This window comes from Passer montanus, unplaced genomic scaffold (genome assembly GCF_014805655.1).
Source record: "Passer montanus isolate IOZ18808 unplaced genomic scaffold, ASM1480565v1 scaffold15, whole genome shotgun sequence".
Classification (NCBI taxonomy): domain Eukaryota; kingdom Metazoa; phylum Chordata; class Aves; order Passeriformes; family Passeridae; genus Passer; species Passer montanus.
Genome location: NW_024362051.1, coordinates 4,755,898 through 4,780,518, shown reverse-complemented (window position 1 = coordinate 4,780,518; position 24,621 = coordinate 4,755,898). Strand labels below are relative to the sequence as shown.

Below are 24,621 nucleotides of genomic sequence, written 5' to 3'. Positions count from 1 at the left end.
TAAACAGTCATCTGAGGATTTCTCAGGGAGTTGAAGAGCTGCCTGTGCTGGCTCTGTGCCACTCAGCACGCAGCCCTTGGCACATGAGAACTTATCCAAGCAAACAGAGGCACAATGAGGGGACTTTGCACAACTTCTCACCTCAAGAGCAAGATGGAAAAAATAAGGTAGAACCCTATTGCACTCAAAGCCAGAAGGAGTGGAGTTTTTCCTTCACACATAAAAATATATAATATATAATGTCTACTCACCAAAAATGTTTGTTTTTACAGTAATGGAGAGATGTGTGTTATTCTTTAAGATTTCCAGAGCTTTTACAAAGGTAATGTTCTCAAAATTCTGTCCATTTACTTCCATTATCTTTAAGAAATAAAAATTGGGACTATTAGGAGAACATTTATCTGACAGACTTACAAATACAAAGCTGGTAATACATGCACAATAAGAACTTCCCAGGAATTACCATATCATCTTTACAGCAGCTACAGAATGAAAACATTCCAGGTAAAGGAACTATTTTCATTGTGTCAGAGAAGTTATATCCTTATATAAATAAGTCAGGACTTCCATTTTTACTTGAAAAATGCTCTAAATAAGTTTATTTTCTATGATAACATGACATTCTTGCAATTAATCAGAAATGGTGGCTCATGAGCCACAGAACTAATATCACTTCAAAAGCTGGATTTTCACTGAGTGTGACCTGCCTCAGTGAGCTGTGATCAAACACATCAGGTGAGAATCAATCCCACAAAACAATCTGCTAGTTTCAATGTAACCATATCTCCAATCAGAAAGTTTCAAAAAATAACCATAACTTGGTTTCTTTTCCCATTCTGTTTTTGGAATACTTAAATATTTTACATATTTTGAAAACTATTTAATAGAAACCCATTTAATAGATAGAAATGGAAGCTGACCTGTGGCATTCCCACACTTCCCAGTGGTTTGGTTTTAGTACACAGCACAACATTTCTGTTGAGAACAACCAAGAGGTAGGAGAAGAAGAATATTTTAAATTAACATAATTGTTCTTACCTGATCACCACGCTTAAGTCCAGCTTCTGCTGCTTTGCTGCCTATCTCCACAGTCTCTACAAAAATACCAAACCCTTTGTCACTGCCTCCGAGAAGGCTGAAAAACAGGGGAGAATCTCTGGAAGGCTTTTGCAGGGTGATTTGTCTCCATTTTGCTTTGGCAGCACAGGCAATATTCAGCAATCTGAGATGGCCTTTCATTTTCTGTAACACAAAAGACACAAAATGCAGTGCAATGTTTCTTTTATCAGAAATGGAAAAATAGTCATGAAAAGTACCCCAAGTGCCAGAAAATAGATTTTTGATGCCAGATTTTCAGATCTTACTAAATAAACCTTGTCCTCTTTCACAAAAATGCAAAAACTCCCAAGTGAGTGCCACAGGTATTACTTTATATGGCCTTTATATCTAATTTATATTCAAGAACAAATATGTCCCATGTTAAAAGCCACCTGTTAACTGTTACACTTAGAGATTACAGCTGTTAGGCACTGGTAACACTCAAAAATTGAAATATGTAGTACTAGAAAATGTAACATTCATTCTTTTTTTGCTCCTACCGTATCTTCCAAGTTCTTTTCAAATTCTTCCAGGAATCGAGTCATGGCAGGATCTCCTTCAAAGTCATTAAAATGATTGTTCACCCACAGTAATACTACTCTGGTAACCTGGAAAAACAAAATAAATTATGCATATATATATACACATATAAAGGTACTTATGGTTCTACTCCTATAAGCTTTAATCTATAAACACAGAGGAATACTTGGATGTGGCAGAACATAAAACAGATTTCTGTATCTGATAGGAAAAAGACATTTACACTTGAAATCATCTTCTTTTTTCCTTTTATTTGGGGAAGCAAATGAAAAATTTAAAAACCCAAATATTTTTATACCTAGAAAATACTGGCTACCTCACCCAGTACATACTGGTGCATAAATTCACCTTCAGCTAAGCCTCCCTGACACTCTTAATGAAAATCACCTTTTAAAGCATCCTAATGATTTCTTTAAAGGAAGTTCTAGTTGTAATAATGAAAAACTTTCTTCCAAGAAATTTTAGTTAAGTCTTCAGATTGCTTCTGCAGGTGCTACAGTCACTACTATTCATGGTAGTCAGTCTGACAACTGCATTATCCACCTATATTATAAAAGAAATCTAAGTCTATAGCAGTTTCTCTTCTAAAATTATACCATATCTACATTTGTTTGATGACACACTTCTCTTTATCTTTCCTTTTATTAAAAACCAGTAGTTGGCAATATGAAAAGCATGGAAAGAGGTAAGAAGAGAAGCAGTAACTGCAGCAGACCCTGCACAACTTCCTATACAAAACACCCAGTGTTTTGACAGTATGTTGGACTTCCTCAGCTCAAGGCTAGAAGACATAAAAACATTGGCTAAGAATCAACAAATTGGCCCAAGTTCCAGACTATCAAGGTTTTTCATGAATGAGCACACAGTTAGATAGAGTGGAACCTAGTTTTATTTATCCTAGCTTATCAGCAATACAAAAAGGGATCAATTTAAATATATTTTCACCAGAAATATTAATCTCTTAGACTCCAACCAACCTTATCCCTGAGACTGTCCACTGTGAACCATTCCAAGAGTTTATTTCCAACTTCCAAGGGACTTGTTAGAAATGTTCTGTATGTTAAAAGGAAATCTTCGATGTAGGTTGGATCCACAATAGAATGTTCTTCTATTAAGTGCATGATGAGTCTCTCGGGTGTTGCCTTAAAAAAGCAAATCAAAAAATCACTGATATCTCTCATCACTACCTCTCACTAAAGAGTAATTCAACATAAACACGTGACCAGTATAATCCCTTTAGAAAGTTCACTTATGGCCAACTCAGGAGAAAATGCACCAACATGTTTAAATCAAATCCTCCTGCTTCTCTCAGCCCTGACATTTTGCATAGATAACACCTGGCTAAAACAATTAGTAACTTCTCTTAATTTTAATTTTTAGTAGGCAGTTTAAGTTCCTCTTTCAGATTACAAAAAAACCAGTCATAAAGACCCCAAAGGGTGCTCCCAATACAAAACTCAATGTATGTGTTGAACAGGTTTCAATGTATGTAACTTTATTAAAGGGGAAATGGAAGTAAATTTGAAATATAATATACATCCCTTCCCATCAAGTTTGTTGAGCTAACACAGACAAAACTGAATTATGTATACTAGATTCAAATTCATTTACTAATAAATAAAAGTTTAACAGACTAATGGAAAACATAGAAAGAAATGTACCTTGATAACTATGTGTCCTTTTCTGGTTCCACTGCGATCCAGCTCCCTGTGCTCCTTTACCATCACAATTTCTCCTTCTTCCTCCACTTTGTGAGTGTTTTTTTCCACATGGTTCAGAATCCTCCAGTAGTCTTGCTGGGCTATACACACAAACTGTCCCCAAGGAGAACAACAGTGATTAAAGTATCTAAAACATGAATCCCCATCTCCAGGCTGAACAATGAACAACCCCAACTCTCCCAGTCTCTCTCCACAGAGAGAGTCTGTGCACCTCAGAGCACCTTTGTAGCCTCCTCTGGACCCATTCCAATCTGTTTTCTTTTATTAGATGCTTAAAAAGAAGAGACGGTTATACAGAATTGCAACCTTACCTGACAATCATCTACTTTGGTTCTGACCACTCCATTCATGTACTGTTTGTCCAGTGAGGGAGTAATCCCAAAACTGTTTCCCATACAGAGACTCTCACTCTTCCCATCAGGATAGCTGATTTCTACTGTGCCATTTAAAATAACATACCAAGAATCAAGCTAGAGAAAGCACAAAAAAAAAATTAAAAAGTGAAGCTAATTCAACAACTTTTGTAAGCTCCTATCTCAGAAAGGCTCATTCTTGTAGCCTCCTGTTTGTTGTCACCACCTCTCTGCAACATTTAATTCACCAACACTGTAAGGCAAGAGATGGAGGTTTGTTGTCACCACCTCTCTGCAACATTTAATTCACCAACACTGCACTGTAAGGCAAGAGATGGAAACAAAAAGGAATGCTTTTCAGCTTTCTCAATCACTTCAGAATTGATTCTGGAGGGAGAAATGCTGATGAATAGATTGCTTTCTTAATAAGTAGGCTAATTGCTATGATATATTTGTACCATTTAGTGAGAATGAACACTCCTTCCCTGGGTACCCATTTATCACTGCCAGAGAGGAGTCTACCTCACCCCTTCTTGGAGGGATGAACAGCAAATGCCATTCCAGATGTCTTGATCCAAGCAGGAAGAGAGATTTCAGGACAGTGATTCAGGGCACTATGCTGGGAGCCTGCCTACTGATTTAACACTCTTCTGGTGTTAAGGGACTTACTTCCTGGCCGTCTTCAAGTATGATGGCTCCTGCTTGCTCTACGACTTCAAATATCATCACTGAGCACAGCTCTCTCCTCACAGACATGGTCATGTTGGCAAAGGCAGGGAGCTGGTGCATGAATTCCAATAATTGTTCTGTTGGACAAAGGAAACATTGGTATGATGACTGCAAGGCTAGGGATTCCTTGGATTCCTTACTCTTCCTTACTCTCTTTAACACAAATGTATTGAACTTCAGTTACATTCATTTGGAAATTGTTCAGTGGTGTTACACTTCCCATTAGTGCCTGTGGCTAAAAAGAGCCCAGTGTGCACTTTGTCATCAACAGCCAGAACTCAGCTCCACAGCCTTGCTGGTGTTCTGATTGACTCTCAGGGCAGCAGTCTAGCTAAGAGTAAAAGCACTTCAGCTTCAAACATTTAGAAAAATTAAAAATACCCCTAGGTACAGTAATTATAAGCTAGACAGGAGCATAAAATGATTTTCCAGTGTTCACAGACGCAATCTGAAGTACAACAGAAAGCAAATTTTGCAATTGAAATTCATGCCAATTTCTAGTTAAACACTGCAGTAAATTATCTTCATTTTAACTGTTTTGCAGCTTACAGTTAAGTATACCTATACACAGTAATAGTACGTTCTCTTTGCTATTTAATAACTACTTCAACAGTTTCAGGCAGTCAGAATTACCATGCTACATATCCCATTACATCAATGCATGCAATGACTGTAAAACACCACATCTTGAGCACCACAAAGACTGTTGTCCAAAATACTTGGATTCTGAGAACAAATATTCTCTCAGACAGCAAGAGAAGATGTAATTCAGTTAGGAGTATCAACAGAGCAAAGTGAGACATCATTCACTTATTAAGATAAACATGGAACATGAACTCATTAAACATTTTTTGGTTATGCTTCTCTTAGAAATGTTATATGAGGTAGCCCTATGTGAATTTTACTGCTGTGTTTTTCCTCCTCACCAATGTCATCATCAGTTTTATCTGCAGGCTCTTTCTCAAGGCACTCTCGGACAACATCTCGCCCTAGAAGTGGATCAGAAGTTCTGTCAATATCTTCATCCTCCTCCTCTTCTTCATCTTCAGAGTCTACAGGTGCTTCTGGAAGACCCGTTAAATCAACATCTCCCATCTCACTTTCTGTAGCCTACAAAGAAAACATCAATAAGGCAGAGACTTCAATGTCCTCAGTTCAATGATTTATGGTCTGAGATAGCGAATTAAAAAAAAATTAAATTCTGTGACCAACAAGTCTAACTAGAATCTCTAACAGCTCCCTTTTTAAACACTGAGGAAAACATGTTATGCTGAAATCTACTGGATTTTAATTTTATTCTCTGTTTCTTGTGAATTCCTGTGACATTGTTTTTTCACCATTTGAGTCTACAGTATTAACAAAATAATAATATAGTTTAGTAATATCACTGGCTACCCAATGCCTGTGGACACATTTCTACTGTCAGCAATAGATGCATAGACATCACCTTGAGCAGACAAGCAAGACAATGGTCAAAGAGAACAAAATACCAGCAACAGAAAGCAGAATCACATAGGAATCATTTGCACTAATTCCTTATGTACAGTTCAAATGATGTAATGGCATGAAAATAAATTTTCAAACAGATGGAAGGGGGAAAAAAAGTAGTTTTAGATTCTCGGTTTCTACAGAGTAGTTGTTCAGTCACTTTTTTTAAAGCTTAAGCCAGAATGCAAATCATTTTTCTGTTTAAATTCAGAAAATTGAACAACAAGATGTGTCACTGAAAAGTATAAGGCAATTATATAGAAACTTGCAGAAAATGGAGTTTGTTTTGAAATCAGCAGATTTACAACACTCACTTTCACTTTGAAGAAATCCTTGAGATTTTACAAAAAAACTGAACTAAGGCATCAAGTACCCTGCATGTTCACAAAACATACAAAATAAAGGATGAATTTGAGCAGCGTAATGGGGCTGAGCACAGCTTCTCTGGACAACCTGTACCAGTGTCTCAAAGCCCTCACAGGCAAGATTTTCTTCCCTATACCCAAGTTAAATCTACCTTTCTCAGTTTAAAACCACATCCCTTGTCTTTGACACTACAGGACACAGTAAAAAGTCTTTCTAATCAATTTGCTTTAAGCATTGACAGGGTGCAATAAGGCCTTAACCCCTTTTCTCCAGTCTCTGGGGGCTTCACATGGCTGCCACGACTGCCAGATGGAGAGTGCACCCACAGCTCCATCAGCCAAGTCCCTCAGGACCCTGCCATGCTCTGCCTCGGGTCCCCTGGACTTGTTCAGCTCCTCAGGTGCTCTCAAACACAACCTTCTCTTCCCATGGGAGGGACTGTGATCCCCCATCCCTGCCTTGATGCTCAGGGCATGGAGAGATGTGGGAAGAGCAACCTGTGAAAACTGAGACAAAAACTGCTGAGTGCCTCAGCCTTCTCCATGTCATCAGTTCTCCTGCCTTGTTCACTGGGGGAGTGAAGCACAATTTCTGTCTGGATTTGAGGTTTTGGGGGTTTTTTGACTAATGCACCTGTAGAAGCCCTTCTGTTTTTTGTCACATCCCTTGCCAAATCCACCTCCAACTGAGCCTTACTGTTCCTGATCCCAACCCTACACATTAGGGCAGTGTTCCCATATTCCTCCCAGGACACATGTCCCTGATTGCACTATACATTTTCTTCTTGCACTTCATTTTCACCAGAAGGTCCTTACTTGGTACTTGTAACATGCTCTTATGACTTCACACAAAATAATATTAATTATACATTTTCTTCTTGCACTTCATTTTCACCAGAAGGTCCTTACTTGGTCACTTGTATCCTGCTCTTATGACTTCACACAAAATATTATTAAGTGATTTAATCACACCAGACTGCACTGACTCTATCTCCCTACACTCTCCATGCTGATATGAGCCCCAATACCTGAACAAAGGAACATCTTTGTCATCATATACCAGAAAAAAAATTCTGGGGTTTAGATATAACCTTGGGCCTTAGAGCTTGTCCACATTTTGGTAATTAGCCAGCAAACCTAATAAATAAAGCTAAAACTATTTTAAAATATATATTTCTTTCAGAGGAGGATAACAACATGGAGAGGGTTAAATCTGTTTTACATTACATCACTTTATTGGCTTCTGTAGCTCACATTAACAGTTTTGGAACTAAGCCCAAGTGCAAATTGTACTTGGAGAGTCTCAGCAGCACATGATCAGTACAGCATTTTATTTGAGGACTTTTCTAGCATTTCTTCATCTAAATAGCCACAATTTATACCAACTTCTGCATGCTATGACAAACAGCAGCACCAATCCTCACTTTGATACCCCCATGCCAAACCAGAAAAACTGAGGCTACAGCTTCTACCCATTTTTTATATCCCATATAGGAAAATAGACAAATCAGCTCCTTTCATGATAAATAAGTTACATTTTGATCAAACTGTGGAATACAAACAGCAGCACCAATCCTCACTTTGATACCCCCATGCCAAACCAGAAAAACTGAGGCTACAGCCTCTACCAATTTTTTTATATCCTATATAGGAAAATAGACATATCAGCTCCTTTCATGATGAGTAGGTTACATTTTGATCAAACTGTGGAAGAGGAGCAGGTCTTCCAACTGTGTTTCAAAGATTCTGTGCAGATGGGTGACAGAATGCTGGCAGGTCAGTCTGGAAGGAACAGGAAGGATTTCACTCATAAAGCCATCTGCAGAAGTAGCTGCCCTTCCCAACCACGATGCTCCAGCTGTTTCCATTATCAAATAAAAAAATCAATCCTAACACAAACATTTATGAACTACTGATGTACAAAATGAAACCTGAAGCTGCAATCCTCAAATCTCACACAAACATGGATTTCCAGGATTGGGTCTGTGACACAAGGGATCTACTGAAATACACATCCTTGATAAATATTTTGCAGACAATCTATTTTAATATTGAAGCTTAACCACAATTGGAATTACTGCTGGACAATGATGTTGCTGCCCACAAAGAGTACATACTCCCAAAGTGATAAATGAAGGATTTTGAAAGAAGTGAAAGAAGAGAGAACTGACAGAAATATACAGGTAGGAAAAAATTGATGCAAACTGGTTGGTCACTAAGAGAAGACAATTGCCAGGTATTGATACAAGAAACTAATTTCTGAGAGTAGAGGTGAGACCCTGTCCAACCACACCTAGAGAGACAACCTGGATTCCCTGTGTGACTCTGGCTGGGCACCTCAGACCCTGTCCCATAAAAGGGCAAAATTTTTTTTATTACACAAAAAAAAAATCTGTGTAATAAAACGTTGAATTCTTTTTCCCTGAGGACCCCTGTAACAGGTCAAAGCAGCTGTACAAGCCTGCATTTCAACTGCTGTATGCACAACCAAACACCCTCCCCTTGTTCCAGCTGAAGACCATAGTTCTGAAATTAAATGTACTTTCAGGAAAGGACTGAAAGAAAAAGAATTAAAAAATTTAAATCCCCTTCAAGCAAGAAGTTGCTTTAGAAATTGTAGGGATTATCTTACTTTTTCTTTCTATAATTAAAAAAAGTCTGCAGCACAACGGAAAGACACCTGCCCTGCAGTATTCCAAGCAAGCTGGAATTTACAACACACACATTTGGACATTTTCATGTCCGTGTTTCAGACACCAAAACACTGAAATCTCCAGCAGGGAATAGCAACAGTACAGGACAAGAAAAAAAACCATAAATTTTCATCACTTTTTGCAACTAACTCAACATTAACTAAACTAAACAGGATTTAACACAATGTCTCCACAGCAGAGCTTACAGGCAGGAATCTTCTGCTGATCTCACTAAGCTTTACATTCATCATTTCCTGCTTAACTGGAAATGGGCTTTACTCTGGACTGAGAGGCACCTGGAACAAGTGAAACCTCATTTCAACACTATTGATGAATGCAGTGTACACAGATGAAGAGAACATCTTTACATATCTTAATAAAACATTGCTTCATTCTTTGCTTCTACCATTCTAATCATGTTTTCCAATTCTAGAATGAAGTTTGTACTACTTACTGTAAAAATTAATGTTAAGATACCATTAATTCAAAAGGTCATTTCAAGGCTACATTAATCAAAATTATTCAGAATGTTAGTGACACTAATGTTATTTCTAAAGAGTTTTGCATGTGAAGCTTGGCATGATACATATGAAGTTGACTACAAAAGCAAAGCATCATTTTCCAAACATTTTATGAAAAGCTTATTTTGCTGTACCAAAAATGCTTTCAATCATTGAGTGAATACATCACACTCAAAATGAAGGTTTATTACATGCTAAAGATATTCTCTACCTTGATAATGCGGTGAATATTTGGGGAAAACCACTTTTCTTTTTTGTGATTTCACAATCTGTCTATATTGATGTGTTGCTGCAATATAATGCTGTGTTAAATATTGTGCAATGGCATTATTACACAACATCTATCCAGTGCTAAGTAATATCCAGTGATCACTTATAGATTTGTGACAAACAGTAAGAGAATTCTCCAACACTAACTGTTACAGCTACTGCAATAAAACCCATAAAAGACATAAATGCACATAAAATACATCTTTTATCAGGTTACTATTTGCACGTTAGGCATATGAGAACAAGATACTAAAGAGTCACTAAAAAATTAAAGGGGAGAAAACCACTGTGGGTTGTTGAGGATTTTCCCCCCTCATGCCATGTCTGTAGCACGTCTTCTCTTCACCCACAGCTTATCAAATGCTTGATTCTCTAATGCAATCTTTCACAGTTAATGTCACTGTAGCTCTGATCATACATGGCTGTAGAATTATCTTTCAGTATCTCACTCATCAGTGATGAACAGTGGTGACCTGCCTCAGCATCAACCTGGCCAGCCAGGAATTCTCTAACAGATGTCCTTATTTCCTTCAGGATGCAAAACCACACAGGGGAATGTCACTGAAAACTAAATTCTTACCTGAAAAGTCCTAACTCCTAAAAATTAATATAAAATCTGCAGTCATTTTCACATTAATTATTCCTTAGTGTACAAAATGCCTAGCACCATGGTTTATTTGCTAGAGTGCATACAAATATGTTACTCCATAATTTCCTTCATTTATATAATTTTTACTTGTTCAGCAATTATGCTCTTTTGTCATTTATGGATGAGTAGATATAAGGCAATTACCCGCACATGATAAAGAGTATTCACTTATTACAAGACATCATTGCTAGGGTGGTGATATCTTTGGTATCAATAATATATTTTAAGTGCTTTTCACTTAGAGCAACCTCTCCAAACTACTCAGGCAGGCAACTCAAGCACCCTGCTGTTATGCCCTTGCATGATCTCCCTGGCAGGCCCTTTCCAGCCCCACTGTTTCTGGAGCTGTAGGCTCTTGGACTCTCACAATCCTAACCCTAACCTAACATCAATTCTGATGTGGTCTTGATTCAGAAAATATAAAAGAGTAAAAATAATCAAGATACAGAACAGCATCCTTCCAGCACAGTCTCTCAGAAATAAGAGAATTCATGGAGCATCTTGGAGAGACTCTCTCAGGGATGCCAGCTACTCCTGACCTAGCTGGCAGCAAGCAAATCTAAAGTAGTGAGGTTGTAGATTAAATAGGACAAAAATGCAGGGACACTTCCAGTGTTCTGAAGTAATTTTTGCTTTAATGTCTTATTTTTCAAGTTCCCTAAGCAATATATTGGTGTGAATAGGTATCATTAATCTGTTTCCAGTACAGAAATAATATCCAGACAGCACCTAAAGAAAAGGAACAGGTGTCTAAAATCAAGTTACACCTACACCATGCTCAACAACTGCTGTATACTCTGTATTGTGGTCAGACTTGGAAGTGGAAAAGCTGTGAAACAACTGATCAATACAAATCCAAGCTGAGCCCTTACACCTACACCATGCTCAACAACTGCTGTATACTCTGTATTGTGGTCAGACTGCAACTTGGAAGTGGAAAAGCTGTGAAACGACTGATCAATACAAATCCAAGCTGAGCCCCCTCATCAACCAGAGCATAAACACCCATGAAATGAGCTCTGCGATTTGACACAAGACAGGTAACTTATTAAGTGTATTATCAGTAAACAAATGAAGCTACCTCTGGCTTTCAGCCAACTTCTGCTCTCAGGAAACCACACTAGAATTTCCACAGTCAATTAGTGCAAAGTGGGTTTATTACTACACTTTTGTTTGCAGAACTGAACATCTGCTATTAGCAATAAATATAAATAATCAAGGACGGTATTGGAAACACCAGGCTGATTTTGAGAGATTTGCTCCATTTCAGAAAGGAAAATGATCCCATGAATCAACAAATGTTACTTTTAAAAGCCACAGCATACAGAAAGATGTGAAAAGCAACAAAAAGAGCTTCACAAGCAGCAGCTTGTTGCATGTCTGTAGGAGTGATGAGCCCCATGGGCAGCACAGGGATAGGTGGAAGCATCAAGAGGGTTTTACCCAGTTTTGGATAAAAGGTCACTCTTCCTGTTTTTGGAATAGATTTAACATCAAGGAAGGAAAGCCATGAAACCAAAGCAGTCTTACCTGATAGATATCAGACAGGCTGCTGCTCCCAGAGTCACTGGCAATGCTGCAGCCCGACTGGCTGGAAGGGACGTGCGTCACCTGGGGGTGCGGATTGTCCGTGAGGTGCATCTTGGTAAGGTCAGCTGGAAGCTGAAAGTGAAATGAATTGGGGGAAAGGCAGGAAAAAGAAAGGAAAACAAGATGTGTAAGTCTGATTTGAAGACAAAGTTTTTCATAAAACTTTGGTTACAGATTTAAGTTTGTATTTGAATTGCTGAATTACTGAATCAAAATCAAAGAAAAGTTGAGCCTGTAACTTGACATACATTTTGAGAAAAACCTAGTTTAGACACACTTCACATTTCACAAAACTGATAGAAAATAATGCACCCTTCTGTAAAACAAAGGTCTTGGATATTTACAACTAACTGACATACCCCAAGATGACAAATATATGATGCTGGCCAAACAGCACACAGTATTTAACCTTAGCTGACATTGCAACCCATTAAGAAGAAGCAGGATTCCTCCTTATAAGTTCAATTTCTGCACCTTAGTTCAGGAATAACCTTTAGAAAATACCAATGTAGAACAAAAGTAATGTAAACTAAATAAAACATTTGGTTTGTAAAGGGCTTTAAATTTTCTTTAAAGAAATGAGTACACAGAAAGAATATTATGCATTTTGGCTACAGCTATGTACAACAGCACCTCCATTTCATAAACCTATCTGTAAATGAACACGTGCAGATATCTAAATTTGAGTGCATTATTCAAGTTCACAAACATATTCTTTCTATTTTAGCCTTTAAAGACTCAGAACTGCATGGGATACTGTCAAATGAACAGTCCTTTAATTCAGCTGCTTGTTTATTTTTTGTCACATATACTTTTCTTAAAAGCATTAAATTATTAACATTTAATATTTATTTTTTTAAATTATACTCATCTATATGAAAAGCACATTGTGCCAAGGAATCATTAATTCTCTTTGTGCTTTTATCATTTTTAAATTATACAAGTTATATACTATTTCTTAAAAAAAAAAGTTCTGATGCAGAAAAAGTCCAAAACTACTCCAACAGCATCAACTGTTATCATAAAAATTAAAATATTTCTTCTGTACTGATGCAGAAAAAGTCCAAAACTACTCCAACAGCATCAACTGTTATATTTCTTCTGTGAAACAAACCAAATTCCACACAATCATATGTCAGCTACTAGATACTCAGTCCTACAATTTAAAGGACAGTACTGGAAAATACTCTTAAGCTGGTATCAACTTTATAAATACTGGCTAAACTTAAGAGAAGTGATAAACAGGTTTTGATTTAGCATCGCAATTCTACGTCCATTATTTGAAGAGCACTCAAGAGAACTACTTCACCAAACACCAGTTCACGTATCTTCTGAAAACACAGATGGCACCACAGGTCTTGCCAAACCTTCCCCACACCCAGGGAAAAAATTGTTGAGACCCTCTGACAAATGCCACATAATTTTACTACCAAAATTGTGACAAGGAACATGAGGGATCTTGCATCCCTTGCAACTCCCAATGACATTCTCATTGGCAATCACTACTCAAACCTAACAATTCATATGGGTTATGAAAGAAAACATTACTCTTCCTCACTATCCTAATTTTTACCTTATTCTAGCCTTGTTTTTTCCTCACAAAAGAAAGTATAAAATACCCTATAAATTCATATCTATGGTCACCTGAAAAGAAGAAAGTCTGAAAAGCAAAAGGTTGCTAAAATCCCACAAAAAACCCTATTCAAGCAGTAGGGGGAAGAAAGGAGGTTGGCAGAATGAGAGTTAGGGAACTTCAGTTGTAGTGAACTTGATCTAAATACAAAGAAACACAACACATTCAAGCCTATGTTTAGCCACCAGAAAAAGTTTTACAGGCTGAAAATACCTATTTTCAGGATTTGAGAACAGCAAAAAGGTCAAAGCACTCAGGTGACAAAATTTTATCCAGTGGCAAACAGCACTGGGGAAGAGCTGACGTACGCAGAGATGGAACCTCTGACCACAACAAACTGTGCAAGAGAGAAAGAAGCTGAGATTTGATTCTGATTTGATTGTGCTCTGGAGTACGGGGTGGTTCCTTCTGGAATCCAAAAGGCACATTGCCTACAGAAGCCAGGTCTGTGCCACACACAGAGCACTCTCCAGGCTCTGCTCTCAACAGGCACGGGGCAGGAATCATCACATCCTGCCCCTAAAACCTCAGACCCTGCACATGGGTTGAGGCAGAGCCATGTCACCGATGACACCTGCAGCATGCATGGAGGATGCTCTGTGCTCTGGCAGCACTCAGCCAGGGGTGACCCTGCTCCTGCAGCACCCTCAGTGCCCCCAGCCACGCTCCCAGAGCCACAACCCAACAGGTCAGAGCACCCCTGCCCAGGGAGGTCACATCCACCAGCACCGTGGCACTCACTGGCAGATGGACAGGGCAAGGCAGCTGCTGAAATGCTGAAGGGCAGTGGAAGTGAAACATCCAGGAGTTTTAGGAAATTACAGAACAAATCACCTCACGCAGATTCACTGGCTCTAGCTTAAAGACCACAGGTTTGCTGCAAACTCTTCAGGCTGTGCCCACCTTTATAACCTCCCCATTCCAGCAAACAGCTCCGAGTTCAGCTTCAATCTTTTTGTCCACAACCAAATCCAATGCTGACTGTGGTAACACAGACATAAGGAAATCTAATTTAAGCTCTCTTCTATCCAGATTCTCAAACCTTCAAAGCAGCTCAAATAAAGCAGTGAGCAGGACCAAGAGTAGAACCAATTCTGCAGGATTTCCCAGGAGAACAGTGGCAGGTGCTGCTCTTTACCAACAACTGGTGCTGTTAAAGCCTGTTCTGGCTCAAAGACATCCCAGCAGCCACACATATGCACTGCCACATACAGTGTCTTTTCTAATTTATTTGAGATTTTAAGATTCTTGTGATGAACACTGTCTTCCACACCTAGACTGAGAAGTGGGGCTCCACCTGGTCCAGTGGAAGGTGTCCCTGCCCATGGCAGGGGCTTGGGACAAGATGAGCTTTTAGGTCCCTCCTAACACAAGCCATTTTGTGACTCTGTAATTCTAAGTACTGATGGAACAAGACATGGCTCTCAAAATAAACAGGTTGTGCATATATTTTGTGTGTCATTTTCACAAAAACCCACTGATGATCAAAGCACTGCCAGCCTTCCCAAAGGAGTATTTCTAAACAACTAATTAATCAAAACTGCTCTTCAATCCCCCTGCCACCACTCCCCTTCACTTCCATCGCCTATAAAGCACATGGGTATGTATGATGCAAAGTCCTGCTGGACTTTGCAATATATTCTTGCAAAAGACATTTAATGCAAGTTAGATGCAAGGAAACATCACAATATCTCTTTAAATTTGAGAGAGAGATAAGGTTTATTTGAGACAAGTGACCTTTAAAGTACTGCTTGCCACTCTACCCGATCTCCCAAAATAAATCACAGCTTCTGTCTTTTGTATGCCATTTTTATTACCCAAAGTGATTGTTCTTTCTTGCAGAGCTCACCAGGCAGCAAGATACAGAGAGGATGTTTCTGTACCAACATGACAGCGGACACGGGAAGCTCTTGCTGGTTGTGGCTGGGAAGTTGTTGCAAGTGAACATAAAATTGTCTTAACTATTGGTGACTTTTTTTCTGAAACTTAGAAACTCTTGTTACAAGAGCATCAGTATCCTGAAAAATCCTGTGTTGGGAAACAAGGTCCACACAGCAATGTCCAACTGAGCCCACATTAGATGCTTTTGGATGCAGATGTTTAGATCTACAATATCTTCTGGATAATTGTGTGCCCCAGCACCCCCAGACAGGAAAACCACAAACATCCACCACGTTCTGATAAACACTCCAACAGACTACTTAGTTGCTACTTTAAACCACAACAATTTCATTTTTTTCACAAGAAGGGATAATCTGGAATTGTAATATGAGTGCATCTGACATGCTGGCACAGCCTGTCCCTGCATCAGTGCCAGCACATCCTTGTGACTGACCTTTCCCAACAAAGGGATATTTAGGAACAAACCCCCCGCTGAAATGGCACACTGCAATTCAGAACTGTACCAGAAAGAAAGTTAAGAAAATAGAAGTTTTCATCAGCACAGCCACCTTCAGCTCTGAACCCCCTCTGAGTCAGGAAAACACAGTAGGTGATTACACAAAAAAATCCTGGAACAACAGGGATTTTTTAAAGCATTATTGCAAACTGCAAGAGGAAAAAGGAAAGAAGAAAAGACTAAATCCTTCAGAATCTCATCCTAATGGTAGCATCAGCCTGCCATGCTACACAAACACAGAAGCACCAGCAGCCTGTACTTGTTTTTGTTTAAGGAATTTGAAATTTTGGACGAGGGTTCACAGGCTGATCCCATCTCATTTGTCATCTCGTTTGAGCCATGGCCAGTCACCTCAGCCAGGAAAGGGAGGAGTTGGTGGGAGAGGACATGGGAGTGTAAAAGCCAGCACTGAGTAACATTTAATAAAAAAAAGAGATGCACAAAATACTAAACTCTCCCCACAGCAGACTTGAAAACCTGAGGTGAAGACTCCAAAGGTCCACCAGGAGTTTGGATTTTTCCATCCATTTCATGAGTGCAGCCACTTAGCACCAATGCCAAGGGAAGCAGCACTCCTGCTGCCAAACCAGAGAAACCCCAAAAAGCTCTGCACCTGTCCTTTCTCCTATTACATAATAAAAAGTTTACTTTAAAGGAGTATTTTATTTGATTATTTTTGGGTTTTTTTAACAGACATCAGGACATCTTGGTTTTATACAGAATTACTGACTTTCTAAAAGTAGTTTGGTAACAAGAGCAGAAGAATCATCTGATGGTTTCTTCCTGAGACAGCTGAGGTTTCCCACTGTTCTCCAGCAAGATCAGTATAAAGTTTAACAAAGGTGAGTACAAGGTTGTGTATCTACACCAAGTCTCGTGTCTGTAATTCTGAAATTAATTGGAGTGTAATCTCTGATCCATGGCCAGCTCACAGGCCAGCAGACCAAGGACAGTGCGTCTGCAGTGACATTTACTTCCCACGTAAACACCACTTACTCTCAGCAGTGAAGTCACACAGAATACTTGGGAATTAAATTAAAAACTAATTTTGCTATAACAGACTTTCAAGATTGCACATGCTCTGTCCAACAGAGCAAATGACGTAACCTTTGACAAGATGACTGCCCAACAACTCGTCTGAAAAGGACAAAAAGTGATGGTCAGCATGAGGACAACCCCCCCTTCATGTTCTCCTTACAAAGGGTTTGCTAAAAATAAAGGTTATAGAAAGCCACTGCAGTGTTTAAATGGAGAGAAAGGCAACCACAGAATTCAGAAGTTAAGTTTTGTCACAGACTGGCCCAACTGAGATATTTTTCTATTTACCCTTTTTTTTCCACAGAAAGGAATCAGTAGAACCTCTTTTGGCAGAGACCATGCTCTTCATCCTTTATTTCCAAAGAGATTTACTTTAGGATTTCCCGGTATCTTTGCCCTAAGGAAAAACTGCATCTGTGCCTTTGTGCTACAAGTTTTGTAAATAAGTATCAGTGTTTACTGTTACACTTTAGATAACCAAAAAAACACATGCAGAAGAGGCATAGGCAATATGAATTTGCAAAATAGTCTTGACAGAGGGGCACAAGACCTATGAATTATCTTTTCCTGTGTGTAAAAGCTTCACCACTGTGTTTTAACCTGCAGTAAATTGTATGTTTATCTAACATATTCAAAAAGATCCCACAATAAGAACAGCGCCCAAAGGACTCATCATGAGGATAAAAACTAATAAAGGAAGCACAACCAACTGAAGTCTTCTGATCCATTCCAAATTCAAATTAATGGAAAGAAAAAGGGCAATAAAGAATCAAAAGGTTTGCCCCTTTCTTTAATACTCCTTGATAGCAAAGTTTTTTATCAGTTTTTCTAGGAGCCCATATGGATGTTTACAACCAATCGATGCAGTCTGGACACAGCAGAGGCATCAGCCTCTGAGAGAACAGTCTGTCCTTTTCCAGGCTGTATAAGCAAATCTTCTGTCCTTGGTTTTACAGACTGTCAGTAACCTTCTACCTTATTTGCTTTTCTGAAGTTCCCTGAAATGCTGCCAGCAAGACTAATATTCAGAAACAACACGGGAGTTATTTTCCATAAAACACCCCAGGACAAGCGCAGTGCAGCCCTGCGGTGTCAGGGCACACACACAGCTGCTGGGCCACTGAAACACCCCCAACTCAGCCTCCTCACTGTGAAAACCAGCTCTACAAGACAAACAGTCCCAATTTTAAGGCACATTTATTGAGCATTTGGTTTATTGAGGTTTTCCATTAAGAGGTTTTCACTGCTGTAAGCTGGAACCTATTAACACATGCTTGGAGCATTAGCTGTGATGACACTGGGTAACCTCTGAGCCTTAGGAACACTCCTGCTCAGCCTCCACCATACCCAAGTGGTTTAAGGACAGCAATTTTCCTTTCTCAGATGACACAGAAAGCCTGGACTGTCACAAAAAGCCAGTATTAAAAAAAAAAAAAAAAAAAGAAGTATTTTTGCCTTAACTCTTAAAAATTGAATCAAACTGCCAAACTAAAAAGACCACATAATCAAAGAGCTGAACAGAACCCCAGTCCTCTGAAACAGGACTTCTCCACTCCCACCTCTCCCGTTTCAGTGACCATGTCCTTCCAGTCCCTTCAAACACCATTTCCTCTTTGATACCCTTGATTCAACACTTTTAACATTGAACTGGATCTTCAGCAAATCCTACATTCCACCATCTTATTGGCAAGATGCTTTAATGGTCTCACTAGGTGCTTCTGTTTCCACCATCAGCTTGTTCATTTACACAAGATAACTAATTTATTCAATTCATTCTACTTTTCCTGTCTACAACCTACTGAAAAAGGAGCAGCACTGCTCACTCCACTGACAGCAGTCTCTCACCTGCAATCCTTTCTATGTCCCACTTTCTGCCCTCCTCCATCCCATTCATTCCATCTAAGAAATGAAAAAGGAACAAACCTCTTGGATGTTTTTTCTTGGCAGCAGTAAATTATTTTAATCATCTCATATATCCTGCCAGTAAATCAACAAGAAACCACTAAAACCCACGACTTCTCTGAAGTTGTTCTGTAGAATTTTCAGTATCTTTTTCACAAGGATTTGTGTAAATTAACTCTGCTTTACATTAACCTTTTACATACAAGCCACAATTCTCATCCAGTTCAAATACACTTAGAGCTGTGTTAATGGGAGAGAAGAAGTTGCTTCTCTAAGATACAAAGAGAGGCCACTTAGGTGTCCACAGAGAGAATAAGATGAGCCCAGCTGAATTACCCATGCTGACATCAGTCCACAGACTTAATGCAAACAAAACCATTTCCTCCTTAAAGACCACAGACGGTTCACCAGTGGCACAAAACCAGATTTCTTCAGCTTTTAAAAAGCACCAATAATGTCTGGGGGGTGAGGTTTTTGTTGTTTTTAAAGCCAAATGATGGCTCAAGCTTTTTACCCAACAGGTCCAGATAAAATCCTGTGCCCTTCAATAACATGATGCAAAAAACCTCAGTGCCTATCCAACTACACAAACTTCATGACAATATTTATTTCAATGTTTCAATTCACTATCTACAGTATCTACTCCTGGTTTTATCTGTACCACACACATGAATCTCAAAGAAATAAGGACCAAGTTGACATCATGCATTACAGCCTTGCAGTGCCTCAAAAACTATTCCTGAAGCCTTCCTAAAATATCCCCAGGCTTACAACAAGGTAAAAAAATCACACATAGCATACAAAAACCATCTGGAAGAATTAATAATCCCTAGAGGCTGTTTATTGCTTCTGGTAGCCAAGAGCTTTTTGGTCTTTGTGGCTCCTATAGCACATAGAAATTAAAATTCTCTCAAGTATTACATTTCCTTAGTTACAATAAGGTGATATGAGGACAGAATTTCAAACTATATTCTGGTGTTGCCTTAAACCACACATGTAATGCAATTTTAATTTGGTTTTCATATGTCTAAATTATAGATTACTACTATGCCTTAACTCACGATAATGCCAAGTGTCTGACACGCAAACATCTCAGCTTTGGAGAAGTGGGTCTGAAAATTCACCCACAAAAAACTGTAACAGTATTGATGGGAGCTCCATTATAAAGGGAATATCCAGCAAGTAAACATAACTGACGGCTGCAAAAAATGAAGATCAACTCTTCCATGGTCCATTCACAAAGAAACATTTTTAAAAATGTCAAGACTTGTGGGTTTTTTATGTTGAATATGGAACAGGAATGTTCAAAAATACTTCTTTTACTCCAAATTTTACTCTTTGTTCGTGCCACTGAAAATTAATACAATAGTAAAAAGTGCCCTGTGTAAATAATTACAGTAGAAAACATATGAGAGGGACTAGATGCTCAGTTCTACAACGAGCCCAGCAGCCTGATGTTTGGAACTCTCATCCTAAGTCAGTACAGCAGGGCACATAAAATTCCACATCTACATCGACCTTCATGGACTAAATAATTTATCAACTGCTAGCTGCACGGATTGGTAAAATACAGCAGGGTGACAATCCCTCGTTACACATCCTCAGGCTGCTACAGCCCCGCGCTGCAGCAGTGTCACACAGGTGACAATCAGCTCTGGGGTGCACCGGGAGGTGACACGGGAGCACGGCCACAGCCAGCACCACCTCTGAGCCAGGAGCCGTGCAGGGAGGCCCTTGGATACTGTACATGCAAAAAAAACAAAGGAGCACCAGGCTTCCATTGGTGTTTCCATGTTTTCTTTCTGTATTCATCAAGAAATGCATTCATGGAAGCGAGAGGGGAGAAAGAGGGTGGTCCCGAGCTAGGCTGTAGATGTAAGGAGAATTCTAACAAAGCAGGTTTAAACCTAACTCTAGGAGGAAATAAATGAACAGATAGGTGTTTATTTGCATATTATGAGCCAATTTCCCATAAAAACAATACTTCAGGAAAAGGCTATTTCTGTTGAAAAGCAGCACAACGTGTACTTGCACTTAACTTTAACATATTATACACCAGAGCATAAGAAAATCCAAGTTTTCTGGAGTAAATGGCCACATAGCTCATAGTAAACCATTTTTATTTTAAACTATCAGGCAAAAAAATGCATTTAAGAAGTTTTACAAAAAGTATCCTGCAAGTGGTTACAGAAAACAGAGTTAAGACTTGTATCTAAGTGTAAGAAAAACTGTCATTTGTCAGTCTAAGTTCTCACTCCCCAAGTGCCCAGGGATGACAGTACTGAGAAACCAAGAGGCTGTGCTCTGACACAGAACATGGAGAATCAAAGCCATCCTTCTGAGCAGTGTGTGAAGGGGAAAGGGAACAGAAAATATAGGGTGGGAGAGACCATGAATACTCTGAATTCCAAAGAGGGCTAAACCATGCAGTGCAAAGTTCCCAGGAGGGAAGGAGCCATGAGGAGCCAGGAGAGGAGCTCAGAGAGCAACCACACCGAGGGATGACAGGTGCTGGAAGCTGGGCTGGAGCTACAGGCAGACTGATGGGAAAGGCAGGACCAAGGGGAAGAGAGAGACCTCATCAAAACTGACTGAAAAAATAAAGCAAAGGATCAGTTACTCTGTTTGCTCTGAAAACGTTTAAAATTCATACTACTGGGGCTACTTTCCATGTAGGCATGTTAGCTAAGATAAGGATGACATCAAATCAAATCAAGGACACACTGTCAAAGCTCTGTTTTTCTTCTGAGGAACTGAAATTAGATCTTTAATTGCATGAAGGTTTCAACTCAAGATCCTGGAGATCAAACTGATGCCCTCTGGAATCAGAAGATAAGGTTACACTTATTTTAGTTATGAATAACCAAAAACTGTATCACATCCCTCTGAGATGACACCAGATATAGGAATGGGACTGAAAAATTACCCCAAGTCTTCAGCTCTATCCCAAACACAAACTTTTACAGTGCAAATGTATCATTATTATGCCTCACATTATTAGATTTTTATCTAAACAGCAGAAAGACAAGGGCACAGAAGCCTAGAGAAAATAAATTAGTGTCTACTACCATAAGCTAAGTTTCATATTCACCTGGGATCTTGAATTAAACTATTTTGCTTCAGGGAAACAAAATTAAAAGCTTAAATGTTAATTCAAAAACTCTTATTTTCTATAAAAAGTACATTATCTCAAAAAGCATCCATTTTAAATAGCCCCTATAGAAACATTATCCAATCACTCCATATTCTCCCTATCAGACCTTCATGCTTCACACAGAAACTGTAGCTACATTCCAGGCTTGGAAAATTTCTATTACAGAAGAACCCTCTACATTTAAATCATTCAGTTTCGAGCTCTCCTTCATAATGACTTCATAGCACAGTTAGAGTTAAGAGTCCAATACCACAAAGTGGATCACAGACAACTGAACAGAGAAAGTTATGATCAGAATTACAAAGACAACCAAAATCTTGCTGAGATTTGTGAATTCTTTTTTTCTCTAAAATACTGCACTGGCATCACAGGAGTTTTGTTTAATGTAAGTTGAATGTCTCTTGACCTTGCCAACAGAACCAGCCTGTGGAAACAGCTCTCCACCAACGTGATGCAAAGTCCTCTATCCTCCCTCATCCTCTTCCAGAGGCACAGAGGCTCGACAGCTGGCACGGCTTCGATCACTGCTCACCACACTCCTGGCTGTTATCATCCTCACCACGTTTCCTCACAAATGCCTGCATCTGTTTATATCATCTCCCAGTCTATCACCCAGCAAGGGCACGGTCCCCAGGGTAGAGACCATCCCTCACAAGGGCCAGTTCTGCTGCTGGTTCCTCCAGATGCAAACAGCCAGCATCCCTCCTGCCAAGGAGAGGGTGAGCTCCCTCAGACACGTTTCCAGTTATCAGCAGTCCTCAGAAATAGGCTGACCTCCACAAGAACCTGCCTGAAAGGGCACTGCAGATCCACTTTCACTCTTCTCTCGCTCTGTTCATCCTCCTTTTACAGCTCTTGATGCAGGGAAATGCAATGCATTGATTGCTTTACACAAGTCCACTCTGCACCTTTACTTTTGGAAAGCAAAAGCCATGGAGTCTCTGGGGGATGAGGGCAAGTGCAGCACTAGCAGGGTGTGCTATGGAAACTGCTGTGGACACCAGTACTCAGAGACACCTTGGACTGGACAATGTCTTCAGGTGTCCACAGAGCTCCTAACGCCGGCTTCTGCTCCTCCACAGCCACAGCAATTAACCTCCCCAGGCTAAGCTTAACCTCCAGAAGTGTTCTACCTTCAGCAAGCCTACCTTTATGATTAGTCATAAGAAATATGACATCATCTTGCTCTGATTCAATCCATGGATCATCACACTGTCACGTCCAGAACAGCTGTAATTACCACTGAGTCAACAGCCCATTTTCTGACTACTGTCCTATACCAGTTTAAAAGCAGCTGATTAAAACCATTCTAGCACAGATCTACATAAATCTAAGTTCTAGTTTCAAAACACAAAATACTTGACATTTTCAAGTTAAACTTGAAACTTACATATTTAACTTACATATTTAAAATTCTGACATGACTTATTTTGCTGTATTATGTATTATTATAAAACACTTGTCATAGAAACAGATTTTTAGTACAAAGCTCAGCTAAAACCAAAATGGCACAAACTCAGATCTGATTCAGCACATCAGTTTGTTTAATCCTATACACACTTCTCAGAGTTATTAAACATGAACAGATCCATTCAAAATTTGGTGGGGGGGGGCGTGTAGAAGTTTTGGGGGACTTGCGGGTTTTTTCAGAAAGGAATGAAAGTGCTTTATCTTTATGGCTTTAAAGGTAAAGAACTGTTAGCTACGGACTGGAATGCAAAATCAGTTAATAGATTCTCGTAAGCCATTAGAAAAGAAAAAAAAAAAAAGGAAAAACAAACTTTCCCCTTCCTAACATTTTATACCATCTCATTTATCAATAGTAACTGAGTGAATAAATGGCTTGGCTGGCAGAGCAGGAATCCACTGGATATTGTCCACAGAGCTGACACAGGGGTCAAAAACTTTTTTTTAATGTTATTATTTTACCCTTATGAAGCCCTTATTTAAGCACAAGCTTTTTTGTGGTTTCTCACTTCCCAAGCTCTGTGGAGAGTGCAATCCCAGCTGAACTACCAAGGTGACGAAAGCCCTCCCAGTTTTCAAGCAATATTACTACATTCCAACCTCCTTAATAAGGGCAGTGCAGGTAAGTCAAGGTTAAGTGAACTCAGCCTTTCATAATTAATGTCTGCAGAGTAGGAAGGGAAGAGTCTACCTGTACACTGGGGCACGGGATTACTACATTCCAACCTCCTTAATAAGGGCAGTGCAGGTAAGTCAAGGTTAAGTGAACTCAGCCTTTCATAATTAATGTCTGCAGAGTAGGAAGGGAAGAGTCTACACTGGACCATAACACAAACAGGCCAGGATGTGCCAGCAGGAACTCCAGGGTGAGGAGCCACAATTATCTGTGTGAGCACACAGTGCCCAGCCACCCTGAGACCACGAGAACCTGCAGCTCCACTTCAGCTGACGATGGGGTGGACTCAGCACGTGTGAAACAGCCAAAATGCAGCCACACATCCACCCACCCATC

General features: G+C 39.5%; 1 protein-coding gene across 15 annotated transcripts in view; it reads right to left on the bottom strand.

Moving 5' to 3' along the window:
- Positions 1–24,621, bottom strand: part of RAPGEF6 (Rap guanine nucleotide exchange factor 6) — a 123,509-nt gene that overhangs the window by 35,823 nt on the left and 63,065 nt on the right. For all 15 annotated transcript variants that reach the window (XM_039701220.1, XM_039701222.1, XM_039701218.1 and 12 more), the window contains 9 exons: positions 11,958–12,089; positions 5,368–5,551; positions 4,382–4,518; positions 3,671–3,829; positions 3,300–3,452; positions 2,616–2,780; positions 1,599–1,706; positions 1,039–1,242; positions 252–360 (listed from right to left, as the gene is read on the bottom strand). In XM_039701220.1, the coding sequence (XP_039557154.1) occupies positions 252–360; positions 1,039–1,242; positions 1,599–1,706; positions 2,616–2,780; positions 3,300–3,452; positions 3,671–3,829; positions 4,382–4,518; positions 5,368–5,551; positions 11,958–12,089 (1,351 nt within the window). The remainder of the gene's footprint in view (positions 1–251; positions 361–1,038; positions 1,243–1,598; positions 1,707–2,615; positions 2,781–3,299; positions 3,453–3,670; positions 3,830–4,381; positions 4,519–5,367; positions 5,552–11,957; positions 12,090–24,621) is intronic.